This window comes from Lonchura striata, chromosome 1 (assembly GCF_046129695.1).
Source record: "Lonchura striata isolate bLonStr1 chromosome 1, bLonStr1.mat, whole genome shotgun sequence".
Classification (NCBI taxonomy): Eukaryota; Metazoa; Chordata; class Aves; order Passeriformes; family Estrildidae; genus Lonchura; species Lonchura striata.
The window spans coordinates 56,287,305-56,306,706 of record NC_134603.1 but is presented as its reverse complement, the minus strand read 5'-3'; the positions used below and the strand labels follow the sequence as shown (position 1 = coordinate 56,306,706).

The window sequence follows — 19,402 nt, the reverse complement described above, 5'->3', positions numbered from 1 at the left end:
AGTGCTCATGCTGCCCAAAGTGACTCAAAAATTCTACCACAGGCTTATGATTTTAAGGATATTTAGAATGATTTAAAATATATGATTTATAATTCAATAATAAACCCATGATAAATAAACTTAATCCACTATTTAGATAATCCACCAGCAATCAGGAATTGCAGGCTTCTCTTTAGGGAGGCATAGACATGTGCAACAGTGTATGAAGTCCCATGACAGCTGTCTCACGAGGCACATGCATAAGGGGCCTCCTCCCACATAAGAAAAAAAGAGCATGTTTCCTGTGACTGAGCTTTAAGGGTTAATTGACTAATACATTTCATATTAACACCAAAATTCACCACAGAGGACTGACAGACAAATGAAACATTTCAGTCAGATGTAGTGCCTGAAGCAAACAGTGAACTTTCTGCTTCAGATAACCCTAGCATCTGTGTATCTACCACAGAGAAAATTAATGTATCAGTCTTGGGAAAAAAAAAATCTGATAAATTCTCATGTCACCACTGTGTAATGCTTTAGCTTAATATTTTTCTTAACAAAAAAACAGATTCCAGATCTTAGAAGTGATAGAGAAGACAATATTTCATTACATTTTCTCTGATGAACAAAAAAACCAAAATCAAAGGCAAATAAAGAAGAAATAGTTTAGTGTGGTTCAATGAATCTCTTTGAATACACAGCATGAATTAGTTGGAAATACTTGAAATTGTTTAAATTTCAACATCTTGTCTACAAAGTAAAAGAAAATGTATTTCAAAAAAAGAAGTATGTAATAGATTTGTGGCTCCTTCTGCTTTCAAAAATCCAAGAAAAACCTTCTGCCTCAAATTCTCTACACTCTTGGAAACACAAAATTTGACAAATTTTGGCTGGAGCTTCTACAGCCAATCCCCTCATTTTCTCACCAGCTTTTAATTTTTTTATACTTCTGGCCAGTTAATACACTTGACCAGACAGCTTCCATACATAGAAAATAACGCAAAAGACAAAACTACAGTAACGTGAAAGTAAAAACATTTAAAAATGAACAGGGAGTCCATATGCACTTAGTTTTTTCTGTGTCTCAATTCTGAACTTCGGACTCTCTTCTTATGGTCCTAAAAAGATGCCTCAGACAGCTTGTTTTGCTAAAAGGAAAGCTTGGATAACTGCCTTTTGTAGTTACCAGAGAGTGGAATTTAAACATTGTTTATGGCCTTTACTATGGTAAGGGTATTTTTATGGTGATTGGTTTGCAACATCAGCAAAATGAAACCTGTAACTTGGGCAAGAGACTGAAAAGGATGTCTTGACACCTGATCAGGACTATGAAATGTTTCACCTATAGCTGTTTTGCTACTTTTCTGGCATGTTTCTTAAATTGCATGTACTTAGTGCAATCTCCTGCAAATTAAAAGCAACTTCATCTGGACAGTTAGGGTGGGCAGCTCTGTAAGGACACACTTCCCATTTCAGAGGCTTAAAATCAGAGACAGTCAAAGACTAATTTAGTTCATGCACATGGAGCAGCACTCCCAAAAGTTTGAAGAGAAGCAAGTGTGCCCATACAGGTCAGCTCCACAGTGCCTCCAACATATCCAATAGAGAAAATAATGAGAATGAGGTGTCTGAACACATTATATACATCCATAAACTAAGGAAATGCTGTGAATCATTGATGATTAAACATTAAAACTCCTGTTGTGGTTTAATCCCAGCTGTCAACAAAGTATCACACAACCATTTTCTCACTCCCCCGCTGGGATGGGGGAGAGACTTGAAGGGTAAAAGCGAGGAAAGACAGTAGAACAGGTAAAGTAAAAGCCTTGTGCACATGAAAAATGTCACAAGAAATTAATTTACCACTTCCCATGGGCAGACAGGTGTTCAACCATTCCCAGGAAAACTCTCAAGCACACGTAACAATGACTTGGGAAGACAAATTCCATCACTCCAAATGTCCCCCCTATTCCTTCTCCTTCTCCCTGCTTTATATGCTCAGCACAATGTCATACAGTATGGGATTGTCCCTCTGGTCACTTGGGGTCAGCTGTCCTGGCTGTGTCCCCTCCCAACTCCTTGTGTGCCCCCAGCCTGTTTGCTGGTGGGGTGGGGTGAGGAGCAGAAAACTTCTTAACTCTGTTCTGTGCAAGCTCTGCTTAACAAACTGCAACATCCCTGCGTTATCAACCTGTGCTCAGCACAAATCTCAGACTCAGCCCCATACTAGCTGCTGTGAAGAAAATTAACTCTCCCAAAACCAACACAACTCCTGGGTCCAGTCCAAGACTGGCTAGCTGGAAAGCCTAGATGTTAAAAACGCAAATGCTATGCTCTTACCTCATGTGCTCTGATCCATTTACTGTATTAGATAAACAGCATTAATCTGAACAAAGCTATTGTAGTGCCTAATGGAGCTGTGAATGACTGTTTTCTGATAGGTGAAGAGATTTCATGGGATTAGCCCTAATCAGGTACTTTATGTAATGAGAATCTCTCCATCCAGCATTGAACAAAGCCACACAAAACAGTTCTTTCCCCATATCTCAGCAGGGTTGGGATAGACAAAAAGATAGATTAAGGAAATGTCTGAGCAAGGAATACTTATTTTCATTGGTTCAATAAATAATAAAAAAATAAGGACAAGTCTAACTTCATAGACAGTACAAAGACACATATTTACTCAAATTCACTGCAAAACTAAACAGAAAAACCTGGCAGATTAAAAGAATCTGAGTTAATTCCTCCCATATTTTGGACATTTTTCAAATTGTGTAGTCACTGCATTTCATTAGACAAGTGAGCAGTTGAGTTTTGTACATGCAAGTTCATATTCCATTTAAATGTAAAACAATATATTTATTAAAAGATAAATTTATCAAAAAGCTTAATTTTTATCAATTTATTTAACATAGTATCTTTGTGAATATATCAATTTATGTTATTGAAGGGATTTATTTTCTCAAACAAATATCAAAACTGAGGATGTAAAATAAATATATAAAACTGAGCTTTTAATGTTCATGAAAACCTCATGCATATATACTGCATATCTGCTAAAACACACTAAAACATAATAACCTATTCAAAAAATATTTTCTTTAAAGAAATTGCCTACATTTAATATTTAAGCCTTAGGGAAAAATTAAAGCAACAACACTTTTACTGCATAACATTCTCATAAAACATGGATGAGTGCTTCACTTCTGATAAAACAACATGCATCAGCAATTCATTGTATTAAGGTACTAGCAGATCAGGGGATAAAGAAAATCATGTTCAGAAAGATGAGAAAGATGATTTGTTGATTAAAAAATAAAAATAAAACCCCAAGCAAATCAACAACAGATTTTAAAATGAGTGCTATTGTTGCCCTATATAGCCTTCAGATGTTATTGAAGATACCAACTTTTCTCTAGCCCTATTTTTTTTACCTCTGTGCATTTTGAAATTAGATAGATAAAGTACTCCCAAGCAAGCAAAAAGGGAGGAATCAGATCAAAGACAATACAGCATGACAGATAAAGGCAGAGCTATCTCATAATAATAAAACACAGGAAAACAATCCACTTTTCATCAGGTCATATGGTTCATGGACTGTAGGAGCACATGGTATTCAGATACTAGCATGGAATTATAATACTGTAGGAGGCTTGAAATGGAATTAAAATACTGTAGGAGGCTTGAAATGCTAATTCATGCTAAAATTGTATATCTGAATAAGCCCCTCAGCTTAATCATTGAAATCAAGTTGAAACATGGGTCAGCTTTAGCTATTAAAAAAACCCCAAAACATTAAATAAAAAACTCCAGTGATGTCTTCATGTGAACTCATCACAGAAAACTAAGAGAGAACCAAAATGGCCTAGTGACAGCAGTCTGGATGTGCAAATTACTGGTAAAATGGTAATTCCCAGCTATAGAAATGGCAGAGGAATTTTGGCCGTTATCCCCTTAGACAGTAGGGTCCCTGTGATCCATGATTTTGTTTCTGATCACAAACTGCACTTTTGTGAATATTTGTTAATGGTATTGAATCAGTAAACATCAAAAGGCATATCAAGATTTTTTTAACAAGACAGTGTGTCTAACCCAAGAGTGTAGACATACCTGTAATTTCACAGATTGTTTCAGAAAATTCAGGCTCCTCATAAAGGAGTATGGCGAGTCATAAAAAAACCCAAAACAAACCATAAAAAATAGTCTAGAACCATAAAATACAAGTTGAATCACCACTAGAGGGAGAGTTAAATGCAGAATTATTTTTGTGCAGAAATGCAGAAAAGGCAGTGAACCAAATGGCAAGATATGAAATGCATTAAAGAGAGACAAAACAGAGCTCTGTGGAAATTTAAAACTGATCTGAAGATGGAAATGGCAATGAGGATTAAAACTGCAGGCAGGAAAAAAGAGCTAGCCTTTTTATGAGTTCACAATGTTCTCTGTACTCCTGCTTGCAATTATACTCTAGGGTGGCAATCAGTCATCAGGAGCATCCAAAAAGAGTAATATCCAGTGTAATGGAAGTTATTTCATTCATATGTGTGTGATGAGCCTTTTCCATAATCCAGAATTAATTTCTTCTCCATCAAATGTAGTCAAATCATACTACACTAGTGTTTAAGCACAGTGAGACTCATAAACCTTAAGAATGACATTTCAATCACAGTTAAATAAAAGTCAGAGGGAGCTTAAGCTCATTTTTAATATGAGACATAGTAACGTTTATTTCAAACACTGGCCTGAATATATTGAAAAGTAATATTCAGCAAAGGGAAGTCTATGGAGAGGCCAATGTATTCTGTCTTGCTTTATAAAGAGAGGTGTATATACCTTATCAGACTGCTTGTTCAAAAAAACGCACCACTTATTTATTCCTTTTTTTTTTGCATTGCCTTAGCTCTTACCTTCCAGACTCGAATGTAAACCATGTTGAATCACGTCCATATCTCCTCAAAGAGCTCAGAGGCCACATGACCAGCTTGACCTTGGCATTGTGGATGTCCCAGAGATAGATGTTTTCGTGTGTGATCTGCATTGTACATTCCCCATAGATATCTAAATTTGGTGTAGGCATAAGGTATACATTGAATCGTTCTGGAAAAAAACACAAAGACATTACAGGTTAAAGCAAGATTTTACACTGGAAAAAAAAAAAGTGAAGTCTTTAGTTGTGATGATATAGAAATCATAGCCAAATTTCTAGCTTTAACAGAGGTGAGGATCCATTGATACTGAAGCAGTTCTGCTAGTGCATAAGAGAGGAGTAAGAGGAGAATCAGCAGTCTGAAACATTTTTCACAGATGATCTGCATAGTCCTCTTGGGCATATGTTCCCAGCACCTTTACTGAAGTCCTTTTCTACCCTCACATTAATCTCCATGGCTCTTTACAAATCAAAATTCAAAATGATGATAACTCTGACAGAGACTCTTCTCTCAAAGAACAGAACTAAAGGTATCCTGGCAAAATATGTATGTACAGCCATTGCCTCTTAGAAAAGCTGTCCTTGAAATTGCAAATCCAAGTTTACTTATTGAAGCTTGTAAATAATTACATCCCTTGCATTCAGTTTCTGTTTATTTGCCAAAGTAATTCGTATTTGCAAAATTAATAACAATTTTAATCTTCTGTTGCTTTCTTTAAACATATGATTCAACATGATATATTATTATGGTCATGACATCAATCACTATCAGCTGCACTTTGTTTGCAAAGTGCACTTATTGCAGTAGGAGGTTAAGGGCATTAATAACATTCTGAAGTGCCTGAATTGCATAGGATTTAATAAGCAATGCAAATAAAAAAATCATAAAAAAGGGAAAAAAAAAAGGAAAAAAACAAAGTGATGTAAAACACCATTAACTCATATGGAAGGAAGTAAACATTATTAAGAAGAGAAATTGAAATAAAAATGCAATTTTCTTTGAAGAATAACTAATATTTCTATGAGTTGCTTCTACAAAAAATTAAAAACTCAGTTAAATTTCTGTATATTGTACAGTTGTGTAGTTGGAAGAGCCAGCCTGTATTTTAATGCTACATACATTGCAATATTAGGGCTTAATAACATCATACAGGAGAGTGCAGTACATTCACAACTTTCCACTCACAGTTTTTTTTTCATCTTTGAAATGGGTAGAAATGCAAAATGTCAATTCTACTGTCTGAAGGTGTTGACAAAAAGAGGTAAGAACAATTCAAAGTATGAGCATGAGAAATGCTTATTCAATAACAATATTAGGAAAATGTTCTTTAGAGAGACAACTGATAGGAAAACTGTCTCCAATTACTTGATAAAGTAAAAAGTGTTTGGTGTAGAATATTTTTAATCTACCATTGGAACTGAATTTTCTCACAGCGTCCTCACAAAAATTGGGAAGAAATTTAAATTTAAGTGAGAGAAATTTCCTGCATCATCAACATTAGCTTCCTGTTCTGTTTGAAATTCAGTATCATAGACATTATGTGTCTAATTTTTAAACATTATATATATATATATATATATATATGTATATATATATATATATATGTTTTTGACAAAATAGCTAAAATATTGCAAGTGAGTTAATATAAAATATGAGTGTGTGTGAATTTGTGTCTCTGTGAAAAAAGAGGCAAAAGTTTGAGGAATTAGAGAAAGCAAGGAATTGCTGGCTGAGCAATAAAAATTGCTGCATAGCTATAAGTAAACTTGTCATCCCCAATGTTGTTCTGTTTCAGTCAATTTAATTTTGTACTATTAATGGCTCACCAATTTATTCATTTAGTCACAACCTCTTCTCCCAGGCCCAAGTTCTCATTAGTCACACTAATGGGTTTTAGCCCTAAAAGTTTAATTTTATGACTAGGATCCCATGTGTGAAACTCCAGACATTTTGTGAAAGTCTTGTGACACAGCACAAGTAGATTAGCAGAGGCTGCTGAGATCCCTGAGGAGAATTTCCCCTAATGCTCAGAGCAGTGCAGGGGGCAGGGGTGTAATGTAATGCCTACTACACTAAATGGAAGGACTCACACTTGGGAGTAATGGGTCAAAGACTGAATTGGGAAGGGAATGGTGGTGAACAAGATAACTTTCACTTTGCACTGCAATTATATATATATATATATATATATATATATATATATATATATATATATATGTATATATATGTATATGTATGTATATGTATGTATAGGTATGTATATATATGTATATGTATGTATATACACCCTTTCAATATCCATATGGCATCACACAGAAATTCTTCGCAGCTCTGCAGGTGTACTTTGATCACGTATTAGACTCCAGCTTTGCACTGCCACACTGTCAGTTGTTGCCACTTCCCTCCTCTGTTTGAAAGAAAGATGCAGGAACTGGCCTGTCAGCTCTTTCTCTCTTGCATGACATGAAATAGCACAGTGTGGCTATGGGGGATGGGGTTACTATATGAGAATGAAAGTCTTTCTTTTTTCCCATCTTCACTGACAGAATGCCTCAGACAGCAGAGAAAATGAAAAGGTACAATTATTTTTTGAAGTTAACATTAAACTGCTGTGTGGAAGGCACAAAGTACTTCAACTTGCTTTGGATGTTACCAGGTTAGTCATGAAATGCTCAACTTCTCTGAAGTGTTTGAGAGTATTATTGCATGAAGGGCATTCAGGACATATGGTATCCTCAAACTGTCAGGAGACATTTGCTGACTTTGCATGGGAGGTCAGTGTCTAAGGTGAGATGTCAGGGATTAAAGGAAGTATGTCTGATTAAAGTGAACATCAGCTGCAGGGCAAAATGCAGCACCCTTGGAACTGAATCAAATTGGCAAGAAAAACAAGTGTACAAACATATGTGCTGGAGAAGATCGAGGATGGATAGATTTAAAAAAAAACCAAAAAAACTGTACTTTTGAATAATGGACAACTGAGGACATGGAAAGGTGTAGATACTATTAAATGGTTTTATTGGTTAACATGAAGGGTCAAATTTTTCCACTTCAGAAAATATTTGAGCAGGTATCTAGTTAATGGTAATATAGCTATTCCATCTTTAGTGGCATGTTTTCCCCTTAGACTTATCCAGGCAAAAACATTCATCATAGGACAGATTTGGGAATCCCAGCTGAATTCTGACACCAGATCTTCTAATTGTCATTGAATAGGATATTTTGCTTCTCCTTGGTTCATATACCATCTGCATATGAGTAGGATGAGATAATAACAGTCCATTGGCTAGTAAAACTCAGCAAATAGAAGTTAATAAGGGACCCAGAAAGCAGGGAGATGGAAGAAACCAAACAAGTAGATGTGATGTTGTTGAACAAGGTAAGACTGGGACTGAACAGGCCCAATTCCTCAGCATTCAGGATTTCTATCCTCCTCTCTTCTCTAAGCAGGTGAGAGCAAATTTCAGGGAGTAGGGGAGCCAGGATGAGAAAAAAAGCTAATATATTGCTACACGTATTTCACTCAATGTGACTGCTCTTTCCCATCTCCTTGAATAAGCAGAGCAATGATTCATCATACACTTAGTGCATGTAAAGGTGTTTAGCATTTGGGCTTTGGCAAGAATACGACATTTAATAATGCTTTCCAGGGCATAAGAGCATAAGAGTCTTTATGAAAATGAGCATATTGACTGAGACAGAGACCTGGCAGCAACTCCAAAATGCTCTCAGCCTTCCAGCTGTACTGGGGGAGCAAAATGACCGGATCCTGATTCTGCCATGTTATCACTGGATTCCTTTGGTTAAATCATCCCAGCTGGAAAACTGACCAGATGACATTGCAGTCTTGCAATCCAGATGCTTGGTTTCATTTCAGCTTTAATGATGGGTGAAAAATTATTGATAGAAGGATACAGTCAGGTGGTGGCACCTATATAAATAAGTAAGGCTTTGAAAGCAAATATTCAATTTATATGTGAAAGAAACTCGTCCACCTGTGAGACTTCTGCTGCTGACCAACTATTTTGGTCAATTGGCTAATTTTCAGGTGGAAAGAGAGCCTAAAGTCTTGAAGGTGCAGCATTTTGTGTTTATTCATATCTTAGGGCTATTAGAATGTTTCCCTTCTGCTGTATGCAGTGAGGAACCAGGATTTCAGAAGAAAATTTTTTTTCCCTTTGCTTATAAATATTCTGCTTTACATTCATTAAAAATGTAAGCATCTCAATAAAAATATAATGGTAGGTAAAGACTTCAAATTGTTTCAGTGGTAAGTAGTAAGGTGGAGAAGAATCTCAAGTCTCACTGTATTAACATTAAAACTGTAAACACCTTACTTTTCTGAATAAAGCTGTCTGTGTTTCATTTATTTTAAAAAGCCCAACAAACAAACCTATTGTATAAAAATGGATTAAGGATAACAGAAGATGAATAAAAATCCATGCAAAATGCTTTTATGTATTAAATTACAGATGTTCTACAGACCCTAGAAAAATGCCCTAAAACAAGTCACTCTGTGAATGTAATTACAAAGCGTCTATGCTTTGGCTGTAGTTTGTAATCTCAATATGTAGCACAAAGAAATGCCTTATAATCCTCTTCTGAGGATTCAAGGACATTGTTCACTATGAAAAGCTACATTTTTACTAACAAGAATTAATGAGTTTCTTGCAATTAAAATACAGGAAGCAAGACTGCTGGTCCTGTGTTGGGTTTTTAAATAAAAAAGGAAGGTAAAACCAATAAAAGAACGAAACTTTACATAGGATGTAATTTTATTAAATACTAATTTAAATATTAAGGAGGGAGGAAAAGCAAAAATTTAATTATCTTTCAAACTTTTCCAGACTTTGAAAATAAAAATTAGGTTTATCATGGAGTAAATTTTTAAAAAAAAATAAAGCCTCAAAACACATAATTAAATAGCCTCATATTGATATCACAGGACTGAGTTAGAAGTAAATAAGATATAACAGCAAATGATGGATCTGGCCTTTTCTTCGGTTTAAAAATTTGCATTTTAACGTTTGCCCATTTTCTTCAAGTTTTAAATCAGGTTTACAAATAAAGTTTAATGGAAAATGGCTTTGTAACAGAAAGGTTTAATAGAAAATTATTTCACATGAGTATTCAAATATTTTAGTGCTATTATTTAGTATTTAAAACTGAAATAGAATCTTCACCAAACAGATGCACCTGCTCCTTAAAAGTGAATTTATTAATAGTCTCTGTATAATGTTTTTTTAACCAATATTATATTGAATACTCTGATTTCTTTTTCACAGTAATTATAGTATGTTATATAATGTCCATTTGGATGACATCTTTCAAGTTGCTTCCTTTTATAAAGAATGAAAACAGTGAGACATTGGACACACTGTCCGTTGTGAGAATGGAGAAATTCTAGATATGACATCACCTGGGAAGATTAAAAAAAAAACAAAACAAACCCAAAATTTCTTTTGTCATTATGTTTGGGGTATATTGGCACATACTTTCAAATGCATTTAGAGCTTCCAGTTCCCAAATTCCAGTTCTTCCAAATGAAGTCAACACACTACACTACATTCACAACTTACTCATCTAGCAGCATCTTGAGAAACCTAAGGATTATGAAATGTGCATGAAAGAATCACAGCATATTGCTTAGAAGACTTGTCAACAGCGTAATCAGATCCAACCTAGTCCAGGTTTTCTTTCATGGAGCTATAAGTGTGTATTATTATTTGTCTTATTGCATATAAAGCTTCACTGCTATTATATGAATTTATTCACCTATATTATAGGCAAATAAATTACCTGAATAGGATTCTGAAGTGAGGCCTCTACTGCTTTTGCTTTCATACTGTATTTTAATTTTTTAGCAAATAATCTAAAGAGAAATTCATAAACGCTAGAGACCATGTACAGTGTGAAAAGAAATTTAAACAGAAACAAGGTTGCTGCTTTAGGGCTGAGGTACACCAACAAATCACTTAGATTTGCAGGAGAGAGAAGATAAAATTGTTGGAGAGCAACAGAAGCTTCATTTCACATCTCCGTTTAATTGGAATTTGTACATCATTCCAAGCTAAGCAGCCATTAGTTTTGAGCCTTAAATTTCAAAAGAAAACCACCTAATAGTCATTTTCTGCAGCAGAGTTTACACAGCGAGCCTTGCGGTAAGCAGTAATGGAGCTGAAATCCAGTGAGAAGCTTCCTGTTACTGATGTGCTTTTCACAAAAGTAGCTTAGATGTCTTCTCTGTCCTTCCTACAAGACACAGCAGCAGAGCTCTCTGCTATAAGCAGAGCAGCTCTACATTTTGCCTTGCTTTGCTGCCACCACTGCAGAACTGTTTGGTGCTGGAGGCTCAAACAGCAGCACAACTACGTTGAAACAGATCTCACTGGCACTTACTGACCAAGCCAGAGTGATAAAAGAATGCCTCTTTCAGGTATCTTAGATTTCTATTGTCATGTGACAGAGCTGCCTTGTGATTGTATGGCCTTTGCACACCAAACACCAGTTTTGCCAGCCTTTGGAACAAATTTTTTTTTTTTTTTTTTTGCAAATCATGTTGTTGCATTTCTGTTACAGAGAATCAGGTGTTGTCCCTTCTCAAATCTAAAGCTCATCTCAGAAGAACCACAAGAGCGAGACTGGCAGGATAAACAGGCTCAGAAACAATAAAAAGAGGTACTAAACAAATGACAGAAAACATGACTATTTTCTTTATCAAGTATTTTCTGAAATGTAATTTTTTGTGTATAAAAATACAAGTATCATTTAGCAATTTTAGTGGCCCCAGGGCTTATACAATAACAATTATGAAAAATTATTTCAAATATTGCAAATTGAGGGTAGTGGCTTTGGTGGTAACATATAGGAAAAAAAACTACAAATCTATACATCAGAGAGTTGTTTTTGGTTTTTTTTTTGAGAGACAGCCAATTTATTTATCTGATGCATTTGATGAATACCCTTACATCATTAAAATGTCCTTTAAGAACAAGAATGGGCAAGTAGTTGAACACACAAAGAACTCTGCATATTAAAAATATATCTCTTGGAAAAGGTAAAGCAGTTCATGAAAAAAACTCACCTTATTAGGTTAGTTTTTCTAGTCCAAAGAGATATCTTTACAAAATTTTATAGATTTTAGAAAATCTTTAGTAAAAAGTAACTATTTGGAAAAAAACTCAGTGGAATGGGATGCAATTAATGCTTAATACACCTGGTTTTTAGGATTAATGTATTAACCCCTGTTATATCACAGAGATCTGAACACTATGGCACCATTATCCAATATCTTTTTTTGCCTTTAAAAGTGCAAAAAAAATATCCAAAACTGAAAACCCATTAACACTATAATATTGATTACAATCTTGGTCTTGCTCAAACAGTAAGAGACATCTTTTGTTCAGTGACCTGAAAGAAAACCTTTGTATGGGTCAGGCAACAAAACTTGCATAAAACTAGATGCTGAGGCTGTGAGACTCTGTTACATGTTTTACAAACTGTACTTTTACATCTCTGTTTCAAGTAAGTAACTATTAATGACTAACTTGAGAGGAATTCTATGAAGTAGACAAGCTTGCAATATGTTTTGAAGAAATGACATTCAAACTGGTATTCAGTTTTTATTTAACACAACAAAATAAAAATTATCCAGAGAGTGACACAGCTGCCATTTTCACAAACAGCAAGATTTTAGACACTTCATACACATAGCCACTGTTCATGAATTTTCAATTATAAATTAACTTTGACCTTTCAGTTTCAGGTCAAATAAGCTCAACAACAATATTTATAAGCAAAAGCTCAGTAGACTTTCAAAAGTTTTTGAGGTATATTTTGAACTACTGTTTTTGATAACACGTGTGTAAAAGCTGCATATGCGGAAAATGTGCAAGAAAATAAACTACAAATCTGAAATTATTCCACCCAAATCACCAAATAACTTCACCCTAGAACTACTCGCCTTCTCAACAGCACTGTCATGTGGGGAATGACACTGCCAGGTTTGCAGAATAAGATACCCAGTGTGAACTGAAGGCATGGTTCCACTCTACTGAAGAAATCTGCTACAGGAATTTCAGTGCAACTGCAGGTTCTTACAGCACAGATAAATGAACAAAATGTCAGATTTCATACCTATAGTAAGAATCTCTGCACTTTTTACTCCTTCCAAGTTGATTAAAAGACATCCACAACAGAATTTGTTTTGCCTCTGAACAAGACAACTTTGAATTTCAAACATGCTTATTAAAATGCAAAGTTGTGCATCAAGGGGATGAGGGAAGGATGAGGGTAGGTATCAGAATTACTTGTTTGAGGTACTGTAACTAATGATTTAGCAGAGCATGCTCGTCAAATATTGGATTATATGTATTCAGTCACTTGTTTTAAAAGAATACAGCTAATGATACCCTCCATGCATTATTATTCATGTGATTTGTACAACAAATACATGCTTTGCTTCTTTGTTTCCTTTCATTTATTTACTTAGAACAATAAAGATGCTAATTATGTTCATATATGCTGGTTGGTAACATTGCAATTAATTTCTAGACTAAAGCAATTGAATCAAGACAAGTTCATACAACAGAATGAATATATGCCTCCTAGAGGTCATGTGTGTCTAACATCTTTCAGGAACATAATAAAATGTAATATTTGCCATCCATGTCCAAAAGCTGCTGAAGAGTACATGAATTCACTGCAGAAAGAGCTTGACAAATTTCAAACTACTTTTCTGTTCATATCCCAGGCTTTTTGATGAGGCTTATTTCCTTTCACGTTTGTGAAAGACCTCCACCTGTTCACACAGTTCTCCCTTCAGTAGCATGCAGATGAGTTTAATACCTATAGCCTATGAACATATAGCAGATGGGGTGCTTTGAGTGCTGTCTGATCATTATCACTTTTCTACAACATTAGTAGCTCTCCCTTTGTTAAGTAGTTTGAGACTACAAATTGAATTCTGTGTCTCATAGCAGGTAAACAACTTTATGAACATTTGAACTTCTTTTAAATCCCATTTCAACGTCTGCTTTTTGAATAGAATTCCTTAAAGATTTCTCTGTATTTCCTGCTGTGTGCTATTAGGTTCAGAGAAATAATATAATAAATATAGTGCCATACATTCTATAATTTAATTACGTAATTTTGTTTATAATGATAGCTGGCTTGATATTTTATGACCATTGAGGCAGTGTGTGTTATTACTTTGTTGAAAGCTATTGGATCTTATAAAGGCATCAAGACAGTAATAATCATTGAGAGCTGTAATTTAGGGAGGGCTAAATGAGCACATTTTGTGTTGCCCTCGTGTTCATTAATAGGAATTAAATGACAGGGTAATCACAGATTTTCTTTTGTTATTGCCTATTCCATCCACTAGCATTCTTCTTGTGCATGTCTCTAATCCAAATAGCCTTTAGATGAAGACTTACAACTCAGGCTTAGTGCTGACTAACATCTGTCACTGCCCTTTTCACCCACATTTGACAGCATTTAGAGGACCCTGACTTCAGTATTCAAGACAGGTAGGAGTTTAAACCAAATATGTGTTTTGTAGTCCAAATTGCTGTTGGAATGTTCATCGCTGTCCTTAAAGGGCTGCAAAACAACAGCTGCTGCTTTATTCCTCTGCACAGAAGCCATCATTTCCAGAAACAGAAGGGTCATGGCCATCATTTCCCATGACAGGGAAATCTGAACACAATGAAGACACAAAGTCATTCTATATGTATTATTTGGCATGGAATTTAATCATCTTTATTTGTAAAAAATAATAGGCTTGAGCTTCAAAAGCATATCCAAATGTTTAGTTACTAATGATGTGCTTCCAGCTACTAGCAAAAGTCCTCACAACAACAGGCACAAGCAAAGATAAAATGGGATCTCACCTAAGAACTGATCTATGAGTAAATAAAAAGTTACTTACCGTTTTGTTCTCTCTGGACTCCAGCAGCAAGCAAATCTGGTTCCCCAAGACTTATATCATTGAGCCTGGCCCCTAGACATTCCATGCAAAGATGCTTGCACCACTCCTCTGCCTCTAGTTCTGAGGAAACAGAAAGAAATCCATTGATGTTGATATTAAAAAAAAAAACAACAACAACTTGTGAAGTTAAAGTGTTTCTTCACTTCTTTCTGAAGTGTTTCTTACTGACAAGGTTTATCACAATTTGTTTGCGTTGAAACATGAGTTATTAGCATAAAGTCCCACAATAATTTCTTTGCCTCAACTTATGAACTTTTATAATGGGTTACATTATTAGGACTGCATCTTCCATCCTCAAATTTGAGGATAGGAAGTGGAGCTAGCAAAGAAGAGGAATAGTGAATTTTCAAGGCAGTATATTTCTAGTGGGACCTCTTGGAAGAAAAAATGCAATTTAGAAAAACTTCATATGTAATAAATGAAATATTCTTTACTGCTTTTTAGGCAAGTCTGAACTCCTAAGGTAATCTCTTTTTCTAAAGGTGTTAGAGAATTTTTCTAAGAGCAAAGGAGAAACAGTTATAAAACGCTCTTCAAATGCCGAACTTCCCTCTCTGCTGTAGTGAAAGACTATGCCTGTCAAGGTATTCTTAATAATTAATTTCTTCACTTCTGTTCACCTTTTGGTCTCAGGGCAACTTGGGCATTAGTTGAAACATTTATAAGAAGATTCAAAACTTCCCAGCCCTTTCTGAGTTGACTTTCCCATTGACTCAATATGAGAGCTCTTTATCTGCCAGTCCACCAAAATGTGGATTCCATAAGGTGCAATTCCCATATATCACACAACATCCTCCTATTCAACGTCAGATTCATCCTATCCACTTCCCAAACTGAACATCATGAAATCCCTGGCATTTGTCAAACACGAATCATCTCAACTTGGAATTAACACAGTGTGAAACTACAACCAAGAAAAACCATGCAACTACGCTGATGGTCTTTTATTTGCAGTTAAGATTTAACATAAGGGAAAGTTCCTGGAGAGCAGGGCTAGCACCATGGGCATCACTGGGCATCCATGGTCACAGTAAGTCTCTATCTGAGCATATTTAACAGTGAGGGGTTCCCCAGTAATCTAGGAATGTTTGCATTAAACTGCCAGTTTTTTCAGTCCTTTTCTCTGGGGACATTGGAAAAATAATTTTGTGACAATCTCTCAAACGTACTGCTGAAACTGGGAGAGAGAAAAATACTGCATGCAAGCCCCAAAGCATTTAGTGATGGTGAATCATTGGAATTAGCAAAATTTTTTATCTGAGAAAAACTCCTCTAAGCCTAATTGGTACAGTCCTCAAATTCTTGCTTGGTTAGACATAGCTGTCATACAAACACTTGCTGGACAAGAAAGGGAAACAGGCACGCAGTTCCGGGTCTCCAAGAACTTTTGGATACCTTCTTTTGCTCAGCATCCTGAATTATCCAGGAACAGATCCATATCGTTCCTGAGTTATTCTGGCTATCAGCTGACAAAGTTCCTAGCCAAACAGCTGAAAAACCAAGGCCTGGTTTGGAATTTTTGAGAACAAAATATGGTTGTTGTCACAAGATTTTGGGGGTGCTTCTTCAGGGTGTTGTGAGGAAAGTGGTGTCCCTTAACCCTTCCTGCTTTTTTGAAGTCTTTGTCTCAGGATACAGATTCTCAAAGTTTATCTTCTCATAACATCCTCACCTTCTAGTGGTAAGAGACAGAACATGATATCAATAACACACAGATGACATTTAGCTTTGCAGGTGAAAAGAAAATACTGAGGTAACAGCACACTGTTTTTTCAACACTGCTACAGATGCAGCCTCCCTGATGGAAGTAAGGAGAGAATAGGCTTATCTCTGGACAGCAATAAATTTTTACAGCTTTTAAAAGAGGGAAGATGAGCTTGTTCAAACACCTACTTCCAAAATTATTCTACTCATACATGAAGAAATTTCCCGTGTATTTCCCCTTTCCCTCTTTCAGCATTTGCCATTTCCTTGGATACTTGCGAGGTCTTTTGAACCGAAGCCATGCCTTATAAATCCCACTTTACCATGGAGAGGGGTTTCATGCCAGGGAGACAGGTGATAGAATTGGACCCCAAGCCACGCTGCCTTATTCTGGCAAGCTTGTGGATGGGGTGAGGGAGCAAGGCACCAGCACACAGGTAAGAAAGTTGAGGTGCCATTGAGTTACTCAACAACTGCTTCCAGTTATAAAGACAGAGCAATCAATGGGCAAAGCTGGTAGCACAAAAGTGACAGTGCAAATCTCAGCAAGTGCTCCCATTTTTTTTTTTTTTTTGCTTATTTTCTGCCTAAATTGTGTCACAGAACAATATATATGCTGACAGAATGCATGGCTCTTTATAAAGCCTGCAATTTTTCCTGGAGTGTGGCCAGAATACAACATTTTATGTATTTTACAAAATCTGCATTTTCTTACATTTTTTCATTGTGCTTGCACCCAGACTCAAAGGGCTTATAATGAAAATGTAGAATAAGATGATGGTAAACAAACACTAACCTAACCTAAATATTACGAATATTTGAGAAGAAAGTGAAACACACTGGTAATCCCATAAATGCAGTTTAACAACAATATATATTAAAAAGATAACTCATGTAAAAGCTAAAAATTCAATTTAAATATATTCTCAACTCAAATTTCCAGTAGATGTTTTTGGAAACAAACAAATTAAGTGCTCTAGGAAGCTGTTTCTTCTATGTGTCCTTGTGTTGTCTCCAAAATCTACTTGCTTCTCTCTTTTACAGGAACATCTAGGTCTTGAAAGTTTTTATCCAAAGACCCCCTTTCAGAGTGTTCAGCTGGCAGTTTATTTTAAGTTGTTGCCTTATTGCTGCCAGACACTGATGATTAGGCCCAGATTAGACCATTCTCCAACTGCCATATAGAATAAATTTATCTTAGTGTGAGCATTATAGGATCATGGCTATATTTTGCAAAGTGTAGGCTATAGCATGTATTGTACTGCTGTATAACTCAAAATTTCTATCTTACAAAAATGATTGACTTGATGCTACAGGAAATATAGTTTCAATGCAGAACTGAAGTAACTTCCCACAGAACTGTGAGGATTTGTGTTTGCTGTCAAAAGAATCAACGTTATCTACAAATGTGTCTGGAAGGTCAAGGGTATGAAGGCAATGTATAAGTTAGTCCTGCCAAATGCATTCTGATAGCTATTGCTTACTTGTAGGGAATTGCCTTCAAACATTTCTGTGATGGACATGTGCAACCTTCTTTTTAGAACCAGGTGAGTTACTTTTCAAAACCAAACCCTTGATTCTCCTTTCACAATGCACATAAATAAAGGAATTTGCCATTCTTTTGTAAAATGTAGGAATGTCTTGTGTCTCTGGGTAACAAAATTAAATATTATTTATGATACAAAAATTATTTATTATAATTTTTAGTACATAAATATGTCATGGCAGCAATCTTTAAGAATGCCAGGTACCATGTCAGAAAACAGCGATATCTCAGTTACTTTTTTATTTTGATTATATGCATATACTGAAACAGATGAAATATTACAGTGGAATAAAGTAATAAAAAAGCATCAGCAAAATTGTCATCTTTAATGCATGTAGATTAGATTTACTGGTGGCAAATGCAGAGTTTTTAGTCATAACAGGTACTTGTCATTGAAAAATTTATTTTCATTTTAAGATAACTGAATTCTTGGACTGAATGATAAATTGTAAAGCATGCTTTCACAGCCATAAATAAAATCAAAATACCTGCATTTTTATCTTTACTGCTATTTAATTATAAAATGCTACAATACAAATCTCATGAGGTGAGATAAAATGCAAAGAGATGGGAGACCTTAAATAGTTACTGTTTACTGCATAAGAAACATCACTGGGAACAAATTTGTAAGCTTGTTACTCAACTTGCTATTGGCAATGTTTTGATTTGAGTTTTAGGTCATGCCTGAGGCTGTATGTAATTTCTGCTCAGTTCTCAGATGATTACAGTGGTGCTGCACCTAGTCTGGCCATAGGTGATATCACAGGATGATGTTAGTTTGTTGATATAATAGCAGTCATGAAATAATGTCAGCAAATTGTGTTAGAGATAGGAATTTGTCATAGTAAAATTGTTTGTCTGCTACTTACACTTTAAAATAAAATATTATACAATTCTCGACTGAGAAGGGGTGAGGGGCAATGGAACATATATGGACACATTTCAAATTTACTGTGTACAGAAACTCTCTAGATCTCTTTCTATCTGGCTTCTAGATCCTCTAGATCTCTAAGGCTAGAGGAGGGATTGTTTTCAGGCTTAGGAAGCATTTTGTGTGTGGACTTAACCAAACACCTTTTGAATCCTGGTAACTTCACGTTCTTTCATGTTTTCCTTCTGTGTTCACATGGCACAATCCTACAGCAGCATTCCATCTCCACCACCATAAGTTGCCATCACAGTTGGATGCCTCTAGGCTGAGATAAAGCCCTGAAGTGCTGACCCCTCCTGCTCAGTCCAGTGCCCTCCATT

General features: G+C 35.6%; 1 protein-coding gene across 1 annotated transcript in view; it reads right to left on the bottom strand.

Moving 5' to 3' along the window:
* The window catches only part of DOK6 (docking protein 6), a 249,661-nt gene that overhangs the window by 92,020 nt on the left and 138,239 nt on the right, over positions 1-19,402 (bottom strand). Inside the window, exons 4-5 of the mRNA XM_021530883.3 lie at positions 14,842-14,961; positions 4,890-5,079 (exon numbers count right to left, since the gene is read on the bottom strand). Coding sequence (XP_021386558.1) covers positions 4,890-5,079; positions 14,842-14,961 — 310 coding nt within the window. The remainder of the gene's footprint in view (positions 1-4,889; positions 5,080-14,841; positions 14,962-19,402) is intronic.